Source organism: Nomia melanderi, chromosome 6, assembly GCF_051020985.1.
Source record: "Nomia melanderi isolate GNS246 chromosome 6, iyNomMela1, whole genome shotgun sequence".
Taxonomy (NCBI): Eukaryota; Metazoa; Arthropoda; class Insecta; order Hymenoptera; family Halictidae; genus Nomia; species Nomia melanderi.
The window spans coordinates 15,370,644-15,393,327 of NC_135004.1; the positions used below are offsets into that span (position 1 = coordinate 15,370,644).

General features: G+C 41.8%; 1 protein-coding gene and 1 long non-coding RNA gene across 2 annotated transcripts; one reads left to right on the forward strand and one right to left on the reverse strand.

The window, feature by feature from the left end:
- Nucleotides 1–2,015: 2,015 nt before the first annotated feature.
- Nucleotides 2,016–22,684, reverse strand: LOC143174609 (uncharacterized). The gene is made up of 3 exons (XR_012998786.1): nt 22,557–22,684; nt 2,226–2,465; nt 2,016–2,134 (listed from the first exon to the last, which is right to left on the reverse strand). It is a non-coding gene; the product is annotated as an uncharacterized LOC143174609 (long non-coding RNA).
- On the forward strand, nt 9,115–16,941 carry LOC143174602 (uncharacterized). Its single transcript, XM_076368336.1, has 10 exons — nt 9,115–10,893; nt 13,102–13,155; nt 13,257–13,463; nt 13,898–13,966; nt 14,043–14,111; nt 14,478–14,597; nt 15,006–15,077; nt 15,142–15,207; nt 15,617–15,784; nt 16,654–16,941. The coding sequence occupies exons 1-10, from the start codon at nt 9,115–9,117 to the stop codon at nt 16,939–16,941; spliced, it is 2,892 nt and encodes a 963-aa protein (XP_076224451.1).

The following is a 22,684-nucleotide window of genomic DNA, read 5'->3' on the forward strand; positions in this document are numbered from 1 at the left end:
TATAAACAAATTTGTAGTATTTTAGGAAGGATAGGATAAATGGGAATCTAGGGATAATTTATTGATCGAGGAACGTGCCATTGGCGATAAAGGCTAATTTATTTAAGATAAATTGATAGTAATAATCCATTCACTTATTAAATTATTGGATTAATATGTAATGTTTCGTATGAATTTCTTCGGAAATTCACGGAACCATTTTTATGGTGTTAGGAAATTAACCCTTTGCGGAGATTCTTTGAAATATACAAAACCTTCAGCAGATAAAGCTGAATTATATATCAAACGTTTAATTAATATAAAAGAAGGAAATTACGTGATGATCTCTTGCTGTTTGAGTAACTAAATCATTTGCCTGCGACTTAGCCTTCCAAATACGAAAATTTCATCGAAATGTCGACATTCGTCCGCAAAAGGTTACTCGCGAAATGAGAAATGGCTATGACGATGATTTTCCATACGTTGGCGAGTAAGAAGTATCAATGTTTTACATCAGAAATTAACATAAGGGAAACGATATTACTTACGATGACTGGGTATTTATTAACATTTATCCATAGTCAGTAATTGCAGCCAGGAAATTGAACACGTAACGAAAAAATACAGTCGAACGTTATTCTTGCACGCATTGCTTTGATATTATTACGATGTATGGTTAAAAACATAAAAACATACCTTGTCGTGAATATGTTACTTAATTCCGTTCCGTAAATCAGCAAAACTTCGCAGGTCGTTTTTCCTGAACTGCATCGGTTTATTAACGTTCCGCTAATTATTTTAATATCCTTCCGCGAAAATGCTTTCACGTATTCGGTAATTCGCAAGTAACTTTGGGAACAAATAATTGTAACAGGTCCGCTGGAATTTTTACTCTTAATGATACGTGTCACTCTTCTTCAACAATTTTTTTAAAAAATCCTCATTTTTGACAGGAAGTACATATCCACGTCGATTTCGTACGAAGGAAAAGCTGATGTTTCATCGATACACTTTTATGTAACAGGCCTCTGTCCCATTGATGCAGTTCGTTCGCTGTAATCATCGCATGACGAAAACTTACGTCTCATTCACATAGAATTGCATAGAAAATAATCGTTCCAGGAAGTATACACGCGGACATTACACTCACGTTACTAATAAAAGACACACGTTACATCAGCATATAATAAAAGAAGTCATTGATACAACCAGGTCAACGATCCATAATATCCCGTCGCGAACTGTCACTTTTTTCGGAAACGTTTCCTCTTCCCCCGGAAGACCTTAAATACACAGTGACATGAATAATTACGAACATTCGGCGGGAAGTCCTGTCAATCTCCTCGTAACGGCTTGATTTAACAGATTAATCAATGTTCCATTTCCATCCAAAAGTTTTCGCCATTCTCGTTCCTTAGTAAATAATATCTACGAAAATCGATGCTCTAAGAATAACACTAAATCTTTAATATACAAGACTTAAGATGATATATCAAATTCGATCTATTCGATTTCCCTTCATTAAATAAATTACTTCATTTATAAAACTATAAAATAAATTACTTCCTAATACTCTTACAGTCGTTAATACTAGAACTACCGTGTATATAATACGATTAATATGTAATCCCCATGAAAATTGTAACAATAGATTATTTTCAGTTTCTTCAGCATTCATTATAGTAGTCAAGTAAAACTATTGATTTTCAAGATAATTCTGAATATTCAATGCCTTTAAAATATCAATAATTGCGGAACAAAAATTGAAACCAGTCATTTTCTGGCACGCTAGTTCTAGTGTTAATAAAATACTAATAATAACAAAGTATTAATAACGTGTTATAATATTAAGTAAATGCTAACCCAGACTTACGTTGACTGCCATGGGGGTCATCGGTGACCCCCGACCAAATCGAATTACTATAGTTCACATAATGAAACGATTATATGAAAACATTTCTATATTATAAATAATGCCACATAATACAGTGACATTCAGCTATATGAAAGTGGAATAGTAATAATGCAATTCGATCGAAAGATTTAATATATTTTTTCCTTTGTGAAATTGTGCGGCGTTCGACGTGTTAATCCTAATGACTCGACCGGTGCTGACTTCAGAAGACAAAGGTGGTCCGTACAAAGTTCAAGTGCCCTAAAAAATACAATAAGATAATTGTCCGTTAATGAACAGTACAAAGCAGACCGTGGATCGTGGCGAGGTTCTCGATCGATCGCGATCTTACCGACAATCGGGGAACCGGTCGCTGGGGCCCTCGATTATTGTTGCTTCCGTGCACGATCGCCAGACGGAGACACTTCTGTCCGCTTTTTGCCGATCGCGGATCGTTGATTAACTTCCAATTAAACACCGGGCCCGGCTTCTGGATCGTGTCAACATCGACCCCCTGTTTTCCGCTCGAAATCGCGGAATCGAACGCGATCGGACCACCGCTGAACCTTTGGCATCTCGAACGATTGGCTAGCTAAAAAATTTCGTAACGTGCCGCGGAATTGATTAAATAAGAATTATGCAACTTGCTTTTCACGCACAAGTTTTTTCGTTCGACGATTTTTCTGGAATAATTAATATTCCGCGAACGAATAATATAGTCACCGACGACTTGTCCGAACGGCTATCACATTAACGATACGATCGTAAATGACAAGCAAATTTATCGGTGAACTGATACGCCGATAACGCTTCGTGAATTCAGTGGAAACTTGTTTCTACCGTGATCGAACGGTTTCATCGGGTTTGCGCAGCTTTATTGGACACTTTGCTGGTACAAGATCGATTTACTTCGATGACATTTCGTTCATGTAACCCCTTGCCCTATAATATATATCACAGCCATGATCGGTACAACTACTTTGTCATTAATAATTTATTCGAAGAAGAGAAAAATTCTAGGCATATATTATGCTGATATTTCTTTTTAAGTATAATAGTTAATTATAGAGGAATAATATTTACTTTGAACTCGAATGAACTAATGATAGATTGCTGATAGATTAACAACCTGGAGTGATAAGGGTTAAAACTCTGATATTACATTTATGATTTATTTACTTCACTCGTTGGTTTAAAGTTTCACTTAGTATCTTAAATTTATTAGCGATTCCTGTTTCTATTAAATATCTGACGACTTTCGAAGAGGTCCCATTGTTTTCATGAATATTACAGTTGCTTGACTATTAACCCTTCGCACTCGGATGTTTCTTACTAGAAATATTTAACATTTCTTTACGAGGCGAAGACGAGGTTCCTTGAGACTAATTCGAAGAGAAATCACCAGTACATCGAGGAACAAAGCTGTTTTATTCCAATGCTTCACGTATCGAGGCATTATACAAGGTTTAACATTAAACATCACATTCGATAGTTTTACTGTGTCAAATCGAGTGGTGACTGAGAGTCATCTCTCGAGTGCAAAGGGTTGATTCATTGCTCCTTGATTGTACATAGAGGAATGAACATACAGCGACGTATGTTATGATTTAATTGATCTGTTCAGCGTTGGAGAACTGAAATTTATTAGAACTGTAACCAGTCGATTGTATCTCTCTGCTGTTCGATTTACCTTTCACGTTAAAAGGGTAAAATCAAGTGCCATTACATTGTGCCGGTTAATGATTGCCGGTTAAGTCAATTAGAGGACTGTACCGCAAGAAACTCGAGATTCTGAGCGCCTAAAAACCGGTTGAACAGTTGCGAAATGGCGATAATCTAGATAAAGTATCCATTGTGCTCCAGTTTTTCTGTTTTAACCTTTGCACGCAATTTTTCTATCGGAACGTTGCACGCAGCTGTTCAGATACGATCTTTCGAGCCACGTTCGTTCAATGGTTACGTCGCGCGCTTATAATTCTTGCTAAGTGAACATCCGAGTTGATCAGAAACGTATTTCAAACGCAAAGAAAATCATTGAATATCTTCAGAAAATCAATTACATTAAAACTTCATATGAAATAATATTTTTCGAGATATCCTAACTACTTGTTCTAATAATTTTCAGTTACAGTTAAATGTTAGATATTAAACAATGTAACGCACTTGCCTACGTGTTGCTACATGTTCGAGCAATAGAAAGTTCACCAGTGTCGTGCGTTCAGTCATTTCTCTACTGCACGGTGCGTCCAGTGAAGCGTCTCCGTGCTCAAAAATGTATATATTTATCGGTGCCTAATGGGAACACATTAACATCGCGAAAGCAAGTTAATTGTCGTCGTTGCGTGCCGTTACTACACCGTTTTCCCGTGTGCAAACCGAAATAGGAAGGTCGATCGTTCTCGAAGAAAAGTCGTAGGAAAAGAAGAAAGATGTGGATCGACAGAGAGGGAATGAAGAAACAGAGGAAATCTAAGGAATACTGGTAAAATCCAGATGAACGTTCTCGTTAAGAGCAAGAACGTTCACCTTTCAGTTAACCATCCGGATCGTCGGTCCATTCTTTCGAAACGATCGTTCGCACTCGGATGAGTCACGGTCGTCCCGTTTGAAACGGGCAACTTCCCAAAAGCCCGGCGAGCTGCGCCGGTGCAATTAATCATGCCTTTCCGATGGATTTCGCAGGGTTTCATAACGGCTCCGAAGGGAAAAAGTGAAAGGCCTTCGAGTTTATTGGCGTCCCGTTCGCGCCACGCAGCTGAGACACGCGAAATTCGAGATCGAAACCGCGAAATCCGGATAGTCTTCTTTCGTCGGACGGAAAAAAACTCCGGCCACCCATTGGACCGTGACCCATACCCGAATTTCTTGTTTCCGAACAGCCGATCCACGAATCGCGTTATCTCTCCCCGAAACGCCGATTTTCTCTCGTTGCGACTCCGCGTGCCGTCTCTCGTCGCGCAACGCTACGTCGTGATTCATCTGGTGCCTCCTTGTCTAATTGATTCACTCGGAAGCTGCGGAATGATTGTTTAACTCTTGATTTTACGGAAGATCTTTGAGTCAACTATTTTTAAGGGAATGCATTGGAACCGTGGAAACACTGAATCGGAATGAATTAACCGGTCTAAAATATTCAGGTTTATATCTCTGCACTCTAGAGGCTCCTCTGAGTCATCAAATGATTTGACACAGCGAAACTGTAAACTTTGATATTTAATATTAAACTTTGTACGATGCATCAATGTACGAAATATTGGGAGGAAATAGTTGTCTTCCTCGATGCATGTGGGATTTCTTAATTCAATTAATAAAGATAATCATACGCGATACGTCACGAAGCAAGGATTCCACGATGTTTCGTAGGATATTTAATTCATGACGAAATGTCGTACTATGGACACAGAAAGAAGAACGCGATTAGAATGTGAATGAACGAGCACCGAAAGGATCGGTCGAGATACCGAAGTAAAAACAACAGTCATAAATCCTCGATCATAATGAGGATTCATAAAAACAACTCGTTATCCTTGCGCCCGGGATTCACTCTGTTGAGTAATGGACCTACATATCTAAAACACGATGACCTTTCGTAGTACCTACACACATTCTATGATTTCATCAGTGAACGACATCGAGTGGGTCACGAAATTATGCAAATACGTGGGAGCATCGCGATGTTAACAAATCTGAAAATTCTCGAAACGAAGATTCGTGAATAAGAATTCTAAGAGAAATTGATAATCGGTGCAAAAGGTAAAATGGAAGAATTTGTAATAAACAATCTTCCTGATATGTTAACGCTAAACCTATCAGACGTGTCAAATTGACCTATTCTAAAATTATTTTGCAAGTATTTGAATTAAAAGGCGTTTTTTCGAAAGATATCCAATTAAATTCGCGAGACTAAACACCCTTCGTCTCAAGAAAATTCTAAATTGTATAAAAATTGAAAATCAGTCGCAATTGCTCGGTAGTTTTAGTGTTAATAAATGAGAACCATAAATTACTCAATCAATTTCCAACGTCCTCTACAATTCCTCCACCAGAAGCTGAATTTCTCCGTCGTCTAACATCTGAAACAAAAAGCTATAAACAAACTACTAAAACATTACCACAGATCTCGCGTTCATTCGCATTTCCGATACCGGTAACACGATAATCGACAGATTGTATCATCGCAGATATGAACATAGATACATTATACATACGACATCGCAACGAATTACCATTTCTGTCAGGTAACCATCGATCCACCGTCAAAACATCATTTACATTAACATCACGAATTCAATCGGCGTCCGGCTAACTGACAAAGCCCAATTATCTCGTTTAAACGCCGGTGTCCGTAACAGCCTCGACGTAACAGCGTCGCGATAGGAAACAAGAATGGTCCAACGCCCGTTTCCATCGACGGCCAGTCAGCGTCGCGAGTCAACGTTCGTGCAACACGACCTTGGAACGATCTATACCATAAGCGGCAGCCGGCGAGATCGTCGCGACGCGATAAAACAGCTTGAGGCTGGTCAGCGAGCCGATCTAACGGCGTTCCTCGTAACAGACCGTTCGCGATCGTTTGCGAAACCTGTTCGGCCGAAGGATCATCCGCGAGATACCGTAACCCGCAACCAGTTCCATCCGAACATCGATTAATTAACTGTCCGCGCCTCGATTTACGAGCCAGCAATTATTCACCGGCGTTCGATGCTCCGTCGCGGGATTAGAAAACGTTTCACGATGACCGACCCTTTACGATCCAACGATTCGCTTCTTTCACAGCTGTTACTCGTGTTATTTCATACGAGCGTTTTTAATGCCTCGAGGAGGTGAGGTTGCTGACACACTTGACGTGGAAATGAGTACAGTTAGATTGTGGAGTTTGTATCGAGGATTAGATTGCTGCTCTTGGTACGGTTGAATTAGAACAATAGAAGTGGAATATAAGATAATTCCTGAAGAATGTTATAGGAATGTTACAGAATATTTGGATATGTTGTCTATGTAACTTTGTATAATATAGATGTATTTGTGGTTTCAATGTTACCATTAATGTTTAGTGGACGTTTATGAAGATTAGGCTAATTAGGAGAATCAAGAGAGCAGGAAGTTAGAATCAGGGTGGAATTTGCATCGAGGGTTAGATTGCTACTCTTGATACGGTCGAATTAGAACAATAAGATTGGAATATAAGATAATTCCTGAAGAATGTTATAGGAATGTTACAGAAAATTTGTATACGTTGTATATGTAATTTTGTAGAATATAGATGTATGCAATTTGTGGTTTCAAAGTTACCATTAACGTGTTTAATGGTCGTTTAGAGAGATTAGGAAACTAATTAGGAGAATCAGGAGAGCAGGAAGTCGGAATGAGGGTGGAATTTGCATCGATAACGATCTAAACCGTTGGCAAACATTCGTGATCTCTAAACCATGTTATCGAGCCAGCTCGACTGAAACCTGCTCCGTAGTAACACCAAGGTTTGTTCAATATCAACCGTGTAGAACCTCTAATTCGCCCGCGCATGAATGACTTAATGAATACGAGAGAGAACCAGTGTGGTAACTTTCATCGGCGTGGGAGAGCCTTAAACTTGTCCTTGCTTTGTTCCTTACTGGAAACGGCTAATGATCGTAACGGGAGATCATTCACCGACTACCGAGCAGCTCATTGTTGCTCGGAATGTCAAGATCGCGACCACGGCCTCGGCTGGCACGTTGGGGATTGTCTCGATCGCCGCGCTCGCCTCATCCGTGGAGCATCTTGATCGTTCGCTCGTGCAGCCGCTTCGAAACGGTTCTGAACAGTTCAACGACATCCGATCGCTCGATTAACGCGTTGAATTCCATGGGGGTCACCGGTGAGGTCAACCAAATCGAATTACTGTAATTCATTCGATTGAACGATGATTATTTGAAAACTTTTCTATATTACAATACAACTTAATGCATATTCAACAATTCAAACGTGTAATAATAACAACGTAATTCAAGAAGTTGATGTTACATTATTTTCATTCTCTATATTTGTCTCAAAATTGTGCGGCAGTCAACGTGTTAACCGTTTGACTGCCACGTCTTTGCGAAAACAGTCGAAAAGTGCCAAGTGCCTTTCGTTTTAGTTCAGAAACTGAACTACGCTTTTTTATTTCCATATAAAACAATTGTAAATAGCGTGAGCGTTCCGGTTTTCCATTTATAAACAGGTAATAACAGAAATAAACATAACTTCGATATAACTGCGATGTCTAGCTTCCCCCGTTCGATGACGTATTAATATACTGAAATTTATGAAACAGAAATCTAGATATGCAAGTACGAGAAGAATATTTCTTGAAATTGACGCTGTTTGTCATTCTAATAATTGCATTCTTAAAGTATATTATGTCAATCGCTCAATTGAATTCAAATTCAATGCATTCGGTCAAAATCTACCAAGTGTCAAATTCAATCAAACTCTACCAAATGCAATTCATTCGATCAAATTCTACCAAACAATTCCACCAACGCACTACCAAGAAGCCAATGACGTAACAGTCGAAAAACAATTCGTTTCCTGTATCCCACTCAGCCGGGGGAATTTCCAAAGAAAGTCGATGAGCAAAGTCGCAGGCGCGATTGCGCCGCGGCGAACCGTTTCCGCGCGCGTTCCCCGGATTAGGCGATCCGCGTCGATTGCGAAAGCCCGGTGCTGTCGTCGGGTGCGTTCCGCGCGGCGCACGAACCCCGATCGCCGAGTAATTGCACCCTCCCTGCGCAACGGCGAGCGCAACGACGGAAGTGAACGCAGTCCTCGCTTAGCGATACGCTATCATTAACAGCGTCGATATCGAGACCGACGGCGGCCGATGCACGGGAAAAGTGCACGCTTGCACGAACAGGAAGGAAAGGGACCGGCCGATCCGTCGCCCACTATAAAACATTCATTTCCCGATGGGTCGTTCAGTTTCCCCGTCGCGTTCGACGATCGCGATTTTCCCCATTTTTCATCGTTTCGCTACTCGTCGCCGCAGCCCCGGCGATCGTTCGACATGGGGACCGCGCGACGCGAATTCTGAAACCGTCCACGCAAAGGCCACTGTCTACGATCGATGCACGAGCCGCAGGGTGCGTCGATTTCGCGGAAATGACGTCAGCGTGCCCAAACTCGCACGACACCGCGTGGACGTTCGACGACTGAGTGCCGCCAGTTCGTCGCGCAAGTTTCCGAGCGGATTCAGACAGTCCCGGACAAACCGCTTCAAAATGTACTTCCTACTGTCGAGGAGACTGCCAAGTTCCTACCCGCTGTTCGCGCTGATAGCGACGCACCTGGTGATCTCCATGTCAGCGCCGCTGGTTAAAAGATCACCGGAGGAAAGCGACCCCAGAGGGTTCTCCAACGTGCCTAAGATCCTGGAGATACAACTGCCGCTGAAGATCGCCTCGAAGGATGATCTCGTGGCTTGGGCCAAGTACGTGATGGGCCTCATGGCGTCCAAGATCAACATCACGCTGACTACCGTCAAAGACACCACTCCTAGTCCCGTGGAGCCTGCTAGGAATCCTAGTAACTTCAAGCAGGCGCAGAGCATCAAGACCTCGGGGTTCAAGAATTTAGACCCTGGCAGGCCCGCGGGCACCATGAGGACCTACCAGAAGAACTTCGACATGCCTAGGTACGCCGAGAACCTGAACGATCTGGGCAACCTGAACAACCTGGGTAGCTTGGCTAGCTTCGGCAGCATCAAGAACTTAGGGAGCAATCTAGGAAACCTGCACAACCTGGGAAGCTTCAACGGTTTCGGCGCTGTTCAGAACCTGGGGAATCAGAATTTCGGGAACCAGAAGACTCCGGCGCGCAATAAGAGCCCTGAGGAGTTCAGGATTCAGAACACGAATCGCTACCCCGAGAAGAACAGGGTTCCGGTGAACACTACTCCTCCGCCGAGGAAAGAGTCCAGCCTGCCAGCGTTCAGCGCCGGTGCATTGAGCTCGAAGAACTTCCTCGGCATTCGACCCACCACGTTCGCTAACTTGGGAATCAGTGACACCACTGTGCACAGTCCTTTGGAGATCACGGCAAGTATAAACCTAGCGAAGCCGGAGATCAAGGAGCCGCTGATCAAAGAGGGTTTCGGGCTAGCCAACTCGCTGAAGCCCGCTCTCCCGTTCGTCCCGACGTTCCCAGACTTCGGACCCTCGTTCACCGCGAAGAACGGCGTCATCTTCGAGACGACCGAGACTGTGTCGCCTCCCTCCAGGGCCTACCTGCCCGTGACCACTGATAACGCTAGATTCTCCACCGACTCGTTCGCCACCAGGTACTTCTTCGATGGCATCGAGAGGAACATCTCCAGCAACTTAGGCGTCCTGCCGATAGACTTCAGGTTCTCGACGATCAGACCGCTCGGCTTCAACGAGGAAATCCCGTTGCCTATCAAGACTCTAGAGTTAGCTACGAAGAATTTGACGAACGCCGTCAAGCCGGTCATCAACGTCCCGTTCGAAGCGGTGATCACGTTCACGAGAGAAGCGAAGATCGAACCGACCACGTCGAAAACCGAGAATGATAAGGTGTTCGCTGTACCTACCAGAGACCCGCCCGATGAATTTCCTCCGTATTTCGACACGAATTACACGATGACCAATGAGTCGGGCCAGATAAACGTCGTGTTCGATGACGGCACTGAAGTGATCGAGCAGCTAAATACTACGAGGGACGAGGAGAAGAAGAAACCGGAGAAGAAGAAGAAGAAGGAGGGTAGCTCGAGCAAGCAGAAGAAGAAAGAGGGCAGCTCGAGCAAGCAGAAGACGAAGAAGCCGTCGATGCTCGGTCAGATCATCAAGGCGTTCGCTGCGCTTAGGAGGAAGCCTAATGGTAACAGTGGGAACCAAAGTTTGTCGGTGGATCTTTCGCCGCCCCCGCTGAAGCCTTTGAGATTCCCGGCAGCGCAGAACGCTGCGCCGACCGAGAGGCCGCAGTCCTACCCCCAGAAGCAGCAGAGTTACCCTCAGAGGCCGCAGACTTATCCCCAGCAGCCGGTGAGTTTTAAGGAAAGATCTACGATTATGAATTGATGACTGAATTTTAGTACGTAGTATTATTAAGTTTCATTGATTGGAGTTTGTATGGTATTTATGAAGATTGGTTTTGCCACCATTCTCAGGGGATGAATTATTTATGCGTGACTTTGACTGAGACAATGTGGATGTTAAGTATATGTAGGTGTTAACATCTACATTATCTATGATATTTATAAAAGTAGCTTATAGGTGTTCTACAGGTTTTCGTAGCAGCTTCGTGTTCTATATCTAAAGATATAGCAGTGAACTATGTTTTATTATGTTTTATATCAATTTATAATATGTATGAAGGAATTTGAAAGGAGTCTTAAAAGGTTGCAGCACAGAAATGTTTGAGCCTAGCTGCTGCTATGTATTTCTTAAGGTAATTATACGGCGTTGAAATTTGTCCAATCAGAATTGTCTGTCCCATCTCCTATTGGGAGTGAAGTAAAAGTAGGCTGACGAGATCGGGACAAGGTGTCGCCAGTAACGGAGGCTCAAAGCGGAGAAAGGAACACGTGTGTCAAAGTAGTTCAGCTCGGGGAAAAAATGACGGAAATTGTGGTTTAAGTTAATTAACGCGGTGAAAGGCGCTACGGATAAATGTGTATATCTAAAGAAATTGAATAAATGCTAGGTTTAACTTTCTTGTGACCTCGCATTATGGTTGAAATATAGAGTAACAATTTTATACGACAGTATTAGATAAATCTATCGCTTTGATATATTTTTTATCATTGATATTGATTGCTCATTATGGAAAGGGGTATTTTTTTTATTTTATTTAGGTATACTCGAGATGAATAACACTGACTTTCGAGGACTAAGATTCGTACTTCGCTAATAGATCGAAGAACATTGCATAAGAAGACTTGTTAAGTCGAAACGCACATATGTACGTAGAACAAGGATCATTCGACGTGTCATTCAAGGATCTCGATTTTTATTTGTACGACGTTAAACGTTTCAAGGTCCGTTTTATACGGTACGTTTACTATGTGTTTAATTTGGTCACTGCTCGGTTAAAAATTTATTACCGCAATCGAATGTATCGAACGCAATGTCTTAATGCAGGGAAACTAGAAAATAAAATGTCATCTTTACGTAAGCATCTCGTATAATATTGTCAAAACATGAAACTTTCTACAGAAAAAGAGAAAAGCTTGTATACAATGAAAGTTACATATATGATCGCCTATGGCAATTACATATTTTTAGAATATCGTCGTCGGAGAGGATATGAATCTTTTATTTCAACATCACTTTCGCAAATTTTATCTGGCCAGTCCAGGGAATTTCCAGAGAAATCCTGAAGTCTGGAGATTATTTAGTTTTCGAAGATTTAAGTGAAGACAAAGAAAAGAATGTTTTCAGGTGTATTCGAACGAAGTATTGTCTTACACATATTGCAAGTAATAATGCAAGGCATAACAAAAAATGTATAATTTACAATTTACAATTTACTATTCCCAATTTCCAATTCCCGACTCTAATTACAATCTACAACTTACAATTTCCAAATCTCAACTTACAATTTATAACTTACAATTTCCAATTCTTAACTTACAACTTACAACTTACAATTCTCAATTCCCAATTCTCTACTGTTACAATACAAAGTATCCACCACACCAACAGTAGCCATTTCACAAAATCCTATCACCACACCAATAAAACCCCTAAAACCACTGAAACTCCCACCGTCCAGCAACCCCTCCTCAGTCTCCCTAGGGTTAACACACCCGTTACGCAACCGCCCCGCTGCAAACGAAAATGTGCCTGTTTCTCTTCGATAATACGTCTGAATCAAAGCCGGTTACATAACTCGCGTGCGGAGGCACGTGCGCGCGAGCGTAAGGGAGAGAACGACACGATTGCTCGGTCGCTTATCAAGCCGTGTTAAATTGCCGTGAAAAGAAACCGAAAAAAGAAGCGGGACAGAAAATAGGAAGAAAAACGAGAGTATCGTTTCTCGTGGCACGCATCCGACAGGCACACGAGCATTGTCCGCGCAAAATGGCGGGACGGTCGGCGCGGCACGGCACCGTATCCGCGTTAGACGGTTTCCACTGTCCGCTCGATCGAGCCGCACGCCCCTTTCGGGAGAAATGGCGGCTCGGCGGTTCCGTTTCCTTTGTTCGGCCGGTCAATGGACACTTATTGAAATCGATTCGTTTATTTCAGTCCGCGTCGCGAGACGGAAGACGTAATCAGACGTCTCTGGCGCAAGAGCTCGAGGTACGTTTTACTTTCTTCCTATGATTAGCTGCTCTTTCCTCTGTAATTAGCGCGCGGGAAATTCGCAGGATTTCCTCAGCAAGGGAATTTTCAATTTATAGGACGACGACGAAGACGGGGACAGTTCCGAGGATAAAAGCGAAGAGGACAACGATAACGATAAAGAAGAATTGGGCAGCGACGAAGGATCTAGCGAGAGCGAGTCGGAGGAGGATTATGACGACGAAGACGAGGAAGAGGGTGGATCTATTCAAGCTGTGATCCAGCTTCTTCAGCTCGTCGGCCCTGTGTTGGAGGATCTTAGCGACGTAAGGATACAGGGTGTTCCGTGGAAGCTGCGCGAGGAAGAATGATTTCAAATTGCTTGAATAATATACTTGAATGTTTCATGGAATTTAGTATCAATTTCATCTTAGCTCTTTATAATTGGATGCTCAAGGGTTGTTTTAGAATTAATCACTTTCTAATAAGAATTTCATAGATTGATTGATAACTTCTTTGTACTCTTTGTAAGATACCTTTTTGAAATATAAAGAATTTTCTATGGAATATTAATGATTCCATGATTTGGAAGCTAGCCTTACTCGGTTGAACGGAACACCCTGTATGAAAGATACCTTGCTCGTATGTATAATCATTGTATACACTTGTACATTAAATATTAGGAACTTAAGCTTGTCTCTGTTAATAGATTTATTTTAATTTCAAATTTGAGAACGCCTACAGCTATGTTTTCTTTCAGCCCAACACGGACACAGACATCGTAGAGGTCCTCGAAGCTGCCATTCCGATTCTTCAAGATCTATCGGACGTAAATCTTTGAACATCTTGATAGAAACATTCCTGTATCGAATAATTATACTTGTACATGTCCAACCTACTTCTAGGGAGATGAAGACACGCCAGGTATCGACATCCCCGGGATTTTGGTGCCGATTTTCTTGCAAATCAGCGGAGTGAGTTGTCGATTCCCATTTGCACTCGGTTCACGCGTTAATCGTCAGAAATTCGTTGAAAATGTTTCTAAAATCGAACAAAAGAATCTTTGTTTCGCTCACAATCAACGTGAATATTGTTAAAAAATAATGATGTATTATCGTTACCTAGTTTCATACTTCTTCAAACTTTACTTTAAATTCTGGTAACAGTATGTAAACACCGACGTGGCAGTTAACGCGTTAAAAATATAGTTTAAGATTCGGATGAATCTTAAACTGTGCACGTGTGTAACATAAAATAGTAAAAATTAGGAATAACATAATTCTAAATGTTGAAGGTTAACACGATTATATAAGGCGGCTTAATGACGGCGCTTGTTTCAGGGGCCCGACGGAATGGGAGATTCGGCCGCGATTTTAACGCCGCTGCTGCAACTCATTGCTCCGCTAATTGGACCGCTTTCCGGTCCCCTGATAGTACCGTTGAGCAGACAGAGCAGTAATGTAAATACCACGATCTTGTTAATGCTTTAAGTACCGGAAAAGTCTTCTACAGAATCAATTATTAATTCTCTTGATTATTCAAATCGACTAATTCGAACGCGTTCATTGAGATGCCTACTAACACTTAGACTGTCAATATCAATGAAAATTCTATAAAATAGAATTAGTTCGTTCAATAAGATAAAAGTTTGAATATAAAACTTTGTTACTCTAATGAGAATTTATAAGTAGATTTATAAAAATGTCTCTGAAAAAATTCCTTTTTGTTTAATCCACGATACAAATTGATTTGTAAATTTGACCAACGAATCTGTGTGCGAGACAAATAACAGTCAAAGCGTTAACTAGCCTCCGATTGGCGGAGTATTACAGTAGTCACTAATGTCGACGAGATAATTGAATCCTCAGGCTCCAGGTGACGGTGGATCAAACTCCGCTACTTTAATACAAAACTTATCCGGTCCGTTGAGCGAGGTAATTGTCATTACTTCTATCGATCGTATCGATTCAATACTATATTTCACACAACCGTTTATATTTCCAGTCTGGCCCTGGGAAGATGACGATGCTGACGAACCTGGTCTCAGGAGTCGTCTCTAGTCTTAGCAAAGTACGCATTGACTTTACGGTTAACGAACAATTGCCTATTGCTAATATACCGTTCGTTTTCGAATGAGTGTCCATTGCTGACGAATGGATGTATTTCGAACAAGTGTCCATTGCTAGTGAATCGGTCGTCTCCGAACAAGTGTCCATTGCTAACGAACCATTTTCCAAACAAGAGTGACATTCACGCCGATCTCGAATTCAAATTTCTAACAGGAATGGAAATACGTCGATGGTTGATAGAATCGACTTAACGCAATAAGTCTAAAATAGTTTTAAAGCAATAAATGTAATCGACGTGGTTTCGTACGATAGTTTTAAAGCGATACATGTAATCGAAGTAGCTCTGTAAAATAGTTTCCGAGCGATGAACGCGATTGCTAATGGTTCTGTTGCGATTGGTCCTTTTTCAGGGTATGTACGGTAAAGGTGGATCGGACATAACCAGTCTCGTGAAAGCGATAGTCGCAGGATCGGTGGCTGGAACCAGCGCAGGCTCGAGTGCGCCGAGAGACACCTATGGACCCCCTCCAGCCACTTATGGTGGCGATTACAGCTACGGTGGTCAGTCTTACAATCGCGTGAGTGCTCTCTTTCCACCATTTCTCTCCCCTTTCTTCTCTACCTCAACTAAATTAATTAGAAAAATGACACAGTCCTAGGTACACATTTTTTCAAGGAACGTCATTCATTACTTTATTCCCGAGCACGTAACAGACTGAAAGAAAGTTTAACTTCAGTTCCTGGTTAGATAATTAAAAATGATACTATTCGAGTTGTAATAATGCTGCTTATAATTACTCTCCAGGAACAAATTTCTTAGAGACAAGAAGAGATGTTTTCACTTTCTGATTAATTACGCGTTAGTTCAGGGAAACGTGAATTAATGAACGAGTAATGATAATAATTCTAATACTTCCAATCCGTTAAAGATCCAAATCAAACAGGATCTATATTTACGAAACAAAAGTAGTCCACATAATAAAGTATTTTAGAGGTCCATTAGTCAAACCGATCTTTGGTTCAAAACTGAAGAGAGATAAGACTCTTGCTCACGATGCTCGCCAATAATGACCATTCGAACGCCGAGGGTCGTAACTGAAAGAGTCCCTTTCCCCTGTTCACCTTTGAACCAATGATCAACTTGTAACACTTTAACCGCCACGTCACCCGAATTCGTGACTATATTTTCGAGAAACGTGGACATTAATTTCTTTCATGACGTATCGAACGAACCGAATTTTCTTGGATATACGAGACATAAGAAAGATAATGGAGCAGTTATTAAGAAGAATCTTGATTCCTTAGTTTCTGGTTAACGAAGAAAACTGTTTCGAGTACATGGGAGTTCTGACGAATGTTCACGTGGCAGTCAAAGTGTTAACGTGGTACCTCCACAGTGTGTCTATTCATTCTATTTTCATGAACATTCTATTTCTCAACTTTCCAGCGTATGATGTCTGCGGGCGCGGATCCACTAGCTCTCCTCGGTTCTTCGATAAAAGACATAATTAACGCGGTATTAAAGATCGTCACGTCGCTAGTAAACGCGCTTATGGGTATCCTGGGCGCGTCCTCCGGTAGTTCCGAAGAGACCCCTTCGCCGTCCCCCACTTACGGGCCACCACGCCCTAATTATGGCGCGCCGAGCCCTTACGCGGCGGCACCGCTGACACCTCCCCCCCGAGTGACCTCGCAGAACAACACTCGTACAACACCACGACGAGTGAGATTTTGATCGACATTTCCCACGGATATAGCGTGTTAGGCTCGACGAAAGATCCTGCTCGCGTTTCTCGGATAAACGAAGTTCGAGGAAACATTTGTATGAACGTGTTTCATTTGAAACGTTTGGTCTTCTGGGTTATCTGTTTGGATATTTATTAGTTATAATGTAAACGTCAGTGGAATAATGACGGTAATTGTAATGTAAACTGCATTGAGACTTTGCATGAGAATTTTGGTTAATATAGTGTTTGTTTGAATTTAGTTCACTTGGGATCGATAATTCATTGGTGTTGTTATATGAAATTAATCATGAAGTGAGAGGACGTTGCTCTCTATACTGCACTGAAATGGGAGACAGATTGTGTAATCGATAGTATGCTTGGTTCTTACGTTTAAGTTCTTCGCGAGGCATTCTTTTCGAGCTGTTGACCTTGTGAACTTTATTACTGTTGATAACGTTGATATTGTTCGTGTTACTGTTGATAATGTTGATATTGTTCGTATTGCTGTTGATACTGTTACTTGTCCCTTGTGTCAAAGAGAAATATAAATCATTACCCTACATATAATCCTGTGAACAATAAAGACAAGTTTCTTGGTGTCCTTATGCTTTTTACAGTGTCTTGGCTTGGGTTATAAACTGACAATAATACGTCAGTTGAATAATGTTTATATCTATTATAATTTAAAGCATATCAATTTCAATTAATCGAATTACTGCATCCAATCGATCAAACTTACCGCATTCAGTTTGAAGCTGCAAATTAATTCTCGTTAATCGAAGGTATAACGCTCAAATTTCAGAAGAAAAGATAATCCCAGTTCACTGCACCGTTACTAAAGATTACGAAGTGATAAGAAAGTAATAACACTTGTCACGTAACGATTGAAATCGCGTACATGCACAATCGGTGAATTACTTATTACCAACGCGCGATAATTCAAGGATGCAGCACACGTCAGCGCACTTTCAATCCGACCTGAATCGATCCGTCGCGATCGTATCTAATGAACCGTAACACCCGGACCTCCGATTCGCCACTTGTGTCACCGTTGCATCCGTTCAACCGATTTTCGATCGCGTTATACGTCATCCGGTAGCTTTCTCGCCTGAGATTGTTGATACTAAACGCACCGTCGCTTTGTATATTTATTTCTGCCGTAGCCAGTCACATAAGTAGTTACAAAATTAAGGAAAATTAGTTAGAAGATGAATTCTTCTCAGTGGATACATAAGATTTGAAGAAATGATTAATCGGAGATTAATTAATAGCTAGTCACCAAATAAAAGGAAACAAATTAGAAGATGAATTCTTCTTAAACGAAACGGAAACGAAAGAAAACATAAGAATTGAAGAACCGATCAATCAGACAATACAAGAATCGATATCGAATGAAATCAACGAAAGAGCACGCAGAATTTTCGATGAAATTTCAAAACCGGTCGTTCGACCGGTCGCGGTGCGTTTAGTATTAAACGAGATCGCCTTTGACGTCCATATTCGTTCACGGCAATTCTTCTTGCTGCCTGGAACAATTGGGTCACCGAGGAAAGGCGTTCGGTAATTGGTTAAATGAATTGTGTGGTCGCCGACCGATTGCGTAAAAGTTACGCGGTCGACTGTCTTCGTGATTAAAGAAACAGCCGCGTAGGCGTGTTGAGATGGCGTTACGTAAAGATAAAACAAAAGCGGATGTAACTGTAACGATCGTGACACTGATAATCATTAGTAACTTAACCCCTTGAAGATTTTCATGGTTCAACAAAAATATATATTAGTCAGTTCATTCGAGTTCAAAGTAAATATTATTCCTCTATAATCAACTGTTATACCTAAAAGGAAATGTAGACAACATATGCTTAGAAGTTTTCTCTTTTTCCAATAAATTATTAATCACAAAGTAGCCGTATCGATCAGATTTGAGGAAGAAATCATAGACCAAGGGGTTAATGATATTCCAACTCAACTTGGTGTTCCAAACACGAAAGTTCGATCTCGACAAAATCCCGACGTTCGTCCACAAAGTACTTAATAACTCCTGTGTCGACGTAGGTACTCGTTGATCCATCTCAATCCAGAAAAACCGCCGATCGACATTTCGGTCCTGTATCTCGTCGAATCGATCCGTAGGAAGGACTTTCCAAAATCACCTACTTTCGACCGGCCGGAACGATCGATCCCCGACTTTCTACCGCGGAAGAGATCAGCGATCATTCGCAGAAATATGACTGCACGAAAAAATATTCCACGACAAGTTTTCGAGCGGGGACGCGTGTGCGACCGGTGCGTGACGCGTTATGAGATCGCGGGTTACGTAATCGCACGGGGAAAAATATCGGACTGCCGAGGGAAGGTGCGCGGAGAACGATGTCGTTGTGTTCGCGAGCGAGATGCGATTTCGCGGGTGACGTAACGATCGTTGCACGCCCCGGAACGGAGAAGATCGGGTCGTTGATCGGCTCTCTACGCCCACGACGACCGTTTAACGCTAGATTTAACATTTACATTGCAGTTTGTTCTGTCGTTCGTAGAACAATTGATATTCTCTCTTTCAGAAGAGGGAAATTAGTATCTTAATGAAAATTGATTCAAGGGATCAAGGTGAAAATGAATTTCTCGGATTAACGAAGAAGTTGTGTTGTTTCTTACGGTGATTCCTTGATGAAAAACAATGAATTACCGAGGTGCGAATTACCAATGCGCTGAAGTCGTCCCAAGAAATGTATATATTCGGTGGCCTGCATTAATTAACATAATTGTCGCCGCTGCCGGTGAAAGAAGAAACTCGCGGAAGTCATTAACATACTTAACGGTGTTTAGCGACGCGATAACTGCTTGACATTGTTCGCTTGCTACTAAATAGAGAAGAAAGTAGACATTGCTTGTCTTGTTTCTCGTCTACAGTGGTATCGTTCATTTCAATGAATCGATCAATTAAGGATCTAGCGTGTTACTGAAGCCAATGGATTTCATCGCGCAAAATTATTGTACGCTTCCTTAATCGACGCTGCACTGTTCAGCAATTTCTCAATAATCCGCTCAACCTTCGTCAATTAAAGTGCCTGCAATTACAGAATTCCAGTCTCACAATACTTAACTCTTAACTTTCGAAGCGAAAATCGAAGTGAAACTGTCTAAGAAATGAAAATCGAAATTATTTTAAATTTTCCCAAAAACGAAGCAGAATTGCGTAGAACAGACTTTCAAAATACCAGAGTAGCCAGTTGCCAAGGCAATCATTAATATCATTCACTACTACACACTAATCTGCTTAGTACAGTTTACAACTCAGCAATCAATTCGTCAACTGATTCGCTAGAAACATTAATAATTGATCTACACGATGAATCTTCACGTGCAACGGAGAATGCTGTCGTCCTCGATGCTTTCTCTTCCTTCCCGGAATCTTGGCACCCAATTGCAACAATTGCTATTTTCACGGTACACTCTCTACACCTCGCTTTCATCGTATCGATGATCTCTAATCCGCTTTTCCCGAGATTCGCGAGAAATTCCGTAACGCGTCGCTCTCTCGGAAGGCCGCCGCGCATTCCTCGAATCCTCCGATGACAAGCAACAACGCTTAGTCTCGCTAAATTCGAATATTTCATACAGCCAGGAAGTGTCGACGAAAGAGTTCCTTATAGCCAGAGGAGCCAAACTTCCTCCGTTTTCATTCGATTGACCTCTGAACCATCGCGTTCGAATGGATTTAGAAGCATCTCCGAGGCCGACTCCGTCGAAGAGAATCTTCCTCGTTAAATCGGAGGATATAAACGTTGTTCGCGTCGGGTTTCCCATAATGCATAGAACGGTGGCTACGCGTATCGGAAGGTGAAAGTACATTTCACCGTGTGACCTATGAATAATCGCGGAAGATCGCGTTCCGCCGTTCAAGCGGCACCACCTACGCCGCGGCGGCGTTTCAGATCGGTTCCTTGCCCGTGCACTTGGCAGTAACGTTAACGGGCCGTGAAAGTCACGGTGGTACCTGCGAATTGCCGGTAGCCACCGTTAAATCGCCGTTTTATGCGATATCGAGAAACTCGAGCGACGATAATCGCGACGTTTCCCCGATTTCGTTTCTGCCGTTTGTCAGGCGCGGTGTCGGCCATTACAGGGGACAACTTTGTTGGAATCGGAATAAATCGTCGATCGTTGCTCGAGTTATTTGTCATTAGTGTAGAGAATATTTGTTCGTTGTTTATTAATCGCTACTTATTTACATTTAGAAATTCAATAGCAAGGCAATGTTGTCTGTTTAGCATGTTGACTGAAAGCTGTTCAATATAAATTCAGTTTATCTGTTATTCGTTAATTATTAGATTAGATTGAATTTGTTCGTTATTCTGAATATCTTTCCTTCGATACTGAACTTGTTTACTTTTCTCGTGTTATACGCAGCAATCAGCAAAGGTTATTCGACTCAAAGGTAATAAATAAATTCAATTTGTTGAATCTGAGTGTAATGAAGAGATTATTCATTGCTCTGATTAAACTTTGCCCAACACGGTCGCGAGAAACGTGTCCATCGGAAAAACTGGGAAACCTACGGGCAGCAACGATAATATGCAGTAATTAGATACAGCAGAAGTTTGAAAAAGTTTTTCCCCGTCACGTCGCAAAAACCCGTAGCTGTATGTTAATCGCCACGGTTAACAACGTTATCCAGCGATTTGCAAATAGTGTTAATTAGATGGAAACATTACGATAGCCGGCGAATGTAGCGTGGAAAATATTTTGGAGGGGATATTTTACATCATGCCCAGGGCTAGGAAGTTGACAACCTTGGCATATCGTGTTAACGCTTGCGAATATTCGCATTTCCTGGGTGGAAACCGCCGTGTTCGCGAGCATTCTACGCTCCTTCTTCAAATTATACATCTCGTAGTGAGAAGACTACAATGTTTGACCTTTCAACACGTCGGTAATATTTAAACATTCGTGCTCGACGCGACTAAAATCAATACGCAATTCGAACCACGAAGAAATTCTAGTACTTTAAAATCTAGTAGTTTTCAAAATGGAACGATGGAACGTCTTTAAGTTACAGAAACAAAGCTTCGTATCTTCTATTACAAATGTTTCAATGTAACGTCTCAAAATTGAAAATCACGAATAATTAATCTCGAAAAAAGTGAACTTTATAATATATTAACACTAGGTTTACGGAACGCGTGAAATCGACGCATATTGGATCTTAGAAATATTATTTTGCAAATGTTTCCACAATCTAAATAAACGAGCATCAATTCTTTTAGGAACAATAGAATGTACAATAAATGTAAGCCTAGAGTTAAAATGAATGCCGCGACGAGCACAGTTATCCTTTCTTCGAGGAGCAATTAGCAACTGTGTCATCGGTCGAAAGGTCGAAATCCGCGTCACAATCGCGAAGGCAATCGAGCGGACGGACGCGAGCGCTGCGAATGAAGCACTCTAAATCGGACCAGATAACTGGTTAAACGTAATTTCCCATGTTTTTTTCAGCTAATAACGTGCTCGCCGACGTGGCGCCGGTCCCGAAGGCCATTCACTTTCCATTTGCGAAAGAAAGCCGGTTTTTCGTCGCGTTTAAGATGTTGTCTGACCCCTGTAAACGATTTGCGAAATTTCTAGTCACCTGTTTGTCGTCCGCGTCCTGTGATCCGTGCAGCCGGCCGGCTTCGTCCCGGTTCTGTCTCACCTTTCAAAAATACACGGCGCGATTCGACGAGAGAACCAATGCACGCCGACATTGCGAAAGCCGCG